General features: G+C 46.6%; 1 protein-coding gene across 1 annotated transcript in view; it reads right to left on the bottom strand.

Moving 5' to 3' along the window:
* The window catches only part of LOC308149772 (receptor-type tyrosine-protein phosphatase N2-like), a gene marked incomplete at both ends in the record, with an annotated part of 180,364 nt that overhangs the window by 136,299 nt on the left and 41,565 nt on the right, over nt 1–2,500 (bottom strand). The window contains one exon of the mRNA XM_080522662.1: nt 552–672. Coding sequence (XP_080378788.1) covers nt 552–672 — 121 coding nt within the window. The remainder of the gene's footprint in view (nt 1–551; nt 673–2,500) is intronic.

The following is a 2,500-nucleotide window of genomic DNA, read 5'->3' on the forward strand; positions in this document are numbered from 1 at the left end:
AGAGAAAGAGAGAAAGAGAGATAGGTACTTTATAGGTACTTAAATAAAAATAAAATATATACAGTAACAGCAGTCTTGATTTGATTTGACAACAGTCCTAAAGCAGTATGATTTACCATCCCCCAGCCTGACTCTGATCACCTAGATCGAGCCAGCTGGAGGAGGAGTTGTGTTATTGTACAGTGTTATTGCGGCAGGCAGAACATATCTCCTATAGTGCTCCTGAGAGTAAGAGAGAGAGAGAGACAGAGAGAGAGAGACAGAGAGAGAGAGACAGAGAGAGAGAGAGAGAGAGAGAGAGAGAGGCAGACATACAGACACAGACAGACAGACATACAGAGACTCAGAGAGAGACAGAGAGAGAGAGAGAGAGAGAGAGAGAGAGAGAGAGAGGCAGACATACAGACACAGACACACAGACAGACAGCCAGCCAGCCAGACAGAGAGACAGCCAGACAGAGAGACAGACAGACAGACAGACAGATAGACAGACAGATAGACAGACAGACAGATAAACAGACAGCAAGACAGACAGACAGACAGACAGAGACCCAGACCTGGTCTTGGTGCCATAGCCAGGCCCGGTGTCGACCCGTCTGTAGGGGATCCTCCTCAGCTTAGACAGCTCCTTAGACAGCACCTGCTGGGTCGCCTCATCCTCCCACGTCAAACCTGCACACAGCCAACAAACAGGTAACTCACCTCACCTCACACTCCAGCAGTTAAACCAGCCCCACGCTAAGGAAAGAGCACAGATAACTCAGATCTCAGACTCTAGGGACTCCAGCTGGGACCATATACAGCTCTGGAAACAGTTAAGAGACCACTCTAAAATCTTTCTTGAATCAGCGTCTCTACATGTATGGCCGTCATTTCCAATCCAGTGTCTGTTGAATTCCAACACAGGCACACCTCATTCTACTTAGTGAGGTACTGATTAGGAGATCACCTGAACCGAATCGTATTTAACTGCCGTGGTCATCCTTATCCTCTTGCAATAGGACCAGCTGGATGGCAACAATAGAGCTAGTAGTACCTAAAAAAGTATTGGAATAAAAAAAATAACTAGTGTTGACCTTGGCAAAAGAGTTGAAAAGAAAGGTGTTGAGGAGTGAGGAAAAGAAGGCTTCAATTCTGGCTTTACTGGCAGAGGGGTACAGTGAGTTTCAGGTTGCTTCCATCCTTAACATTTCAAAGAAATAGCAGACATTTTGGACAACAAAGCTACAGGGTTCTACAAGGTTCAGAGAATAGGAAATGTTAGGATATGTATAGCATAGCATAGAGTACAGCACAGTGTTTTAGTTGTACAGTATAGTATAGTGGATAGTGTATATAGCCTTTATTTATGTAAACCAGCTCTTTTCCCTGCTTTTTTTTTTTTTTTTCCTAGCACCAGGGGAGCCACCCCTCCCAAATGTCGTTGTTTGGTACCTGTACTATATCAATGACAATAAAGACCATTCATTCATTCATTCATTCATTCATTCATTCATTCATTCATTCATACAGGCAGGCAGGCAGAGGGAGAAAATGACTCTCCACAGCCTACAGACCTACAAAAACAATGGCAAACAGCATCTGAGAGTGAAGTGCACGGCGAGGACGCTTCATAACAGGCTCCTTGGGGCAGTGCTGAAGTGGTGCAGAGCTAGAAAAGAGACAGAAGCTAGAAGCCCTTCATCCATGAGAACCAAAGAAGAGCCAGGCTGAGGTTTGCAAAAGACCAGAAGGATTGGGCCAATCATCTCTGATGAGTCCAATGTTCAGCTTTGCCCAACACCTGGTCGTCTAATGGTTAGAGTACGGAGACCTGGAGAGTGTGATCTGTTCTCACCTCCCTCTCCCTCCCCCCTCCTCCCTTCCCCTCCACCCCGCTCCCCTCCCCTCCTGCTCCCCTCCCCTCCCCTCCTCTCCTCCCCTCCTCCATTCAGACGGCCGGAGGCCTACAATCCACAACTTGTTTTCTTTTCGTTTTTTCTTTGTTATTTTGCCCAGTTGTCATTTTCTGCAAATAAATGTTCTAATGACAATGTTTTTACTTATATATACCTACATATACCTTGCACTCTTAGGGCCCTATTATGCACTTCATAAGTCTTAAGCAATAAGACGAGGCGGTAGATCTAAACTTAAGACGTGGAGGCGTGGTCAAGGCCACTTTGCTATTATGCGTGCGGTAGTGGGCGCCTAAAACCCGGCGCTAAGCAAAGAAATTAGTCATGGGTGTGTTTTGGGCGTCTTCTCAATCAACCCAATCAGCGTGCCAGGTGCCATTCCCTTTAAGAACCGGCTGCGTTGAGTCATTAGCGCTATGCTATTATGGAAGTCCTAAGAAGGAGGTCAGCGCGCTTCTCTGCCTCTCCCTTCTGAAATAAAGCATTTATACTGTGACCGTAATTGACGTCTTGCCGTGGAGCCACGTGCGTGTTCATGTGTGCCCACATGCATGCGCAAACCGCGGAGGCGCGCTCGTGTTTCAGAACGTGCATGAAGTCTA

Source organism: Nansenia antarctica (assembly GCF_963989245.1).
Source record: "Nansenia antarctica genome assembly, chromosome: 2".
Lineage (NCBI taxonomy): Eukaryota > Metazoa > Chordata > Actinopteri > Argentiniformes > Microstomatidae > Nansenia > Nansenia antarctica.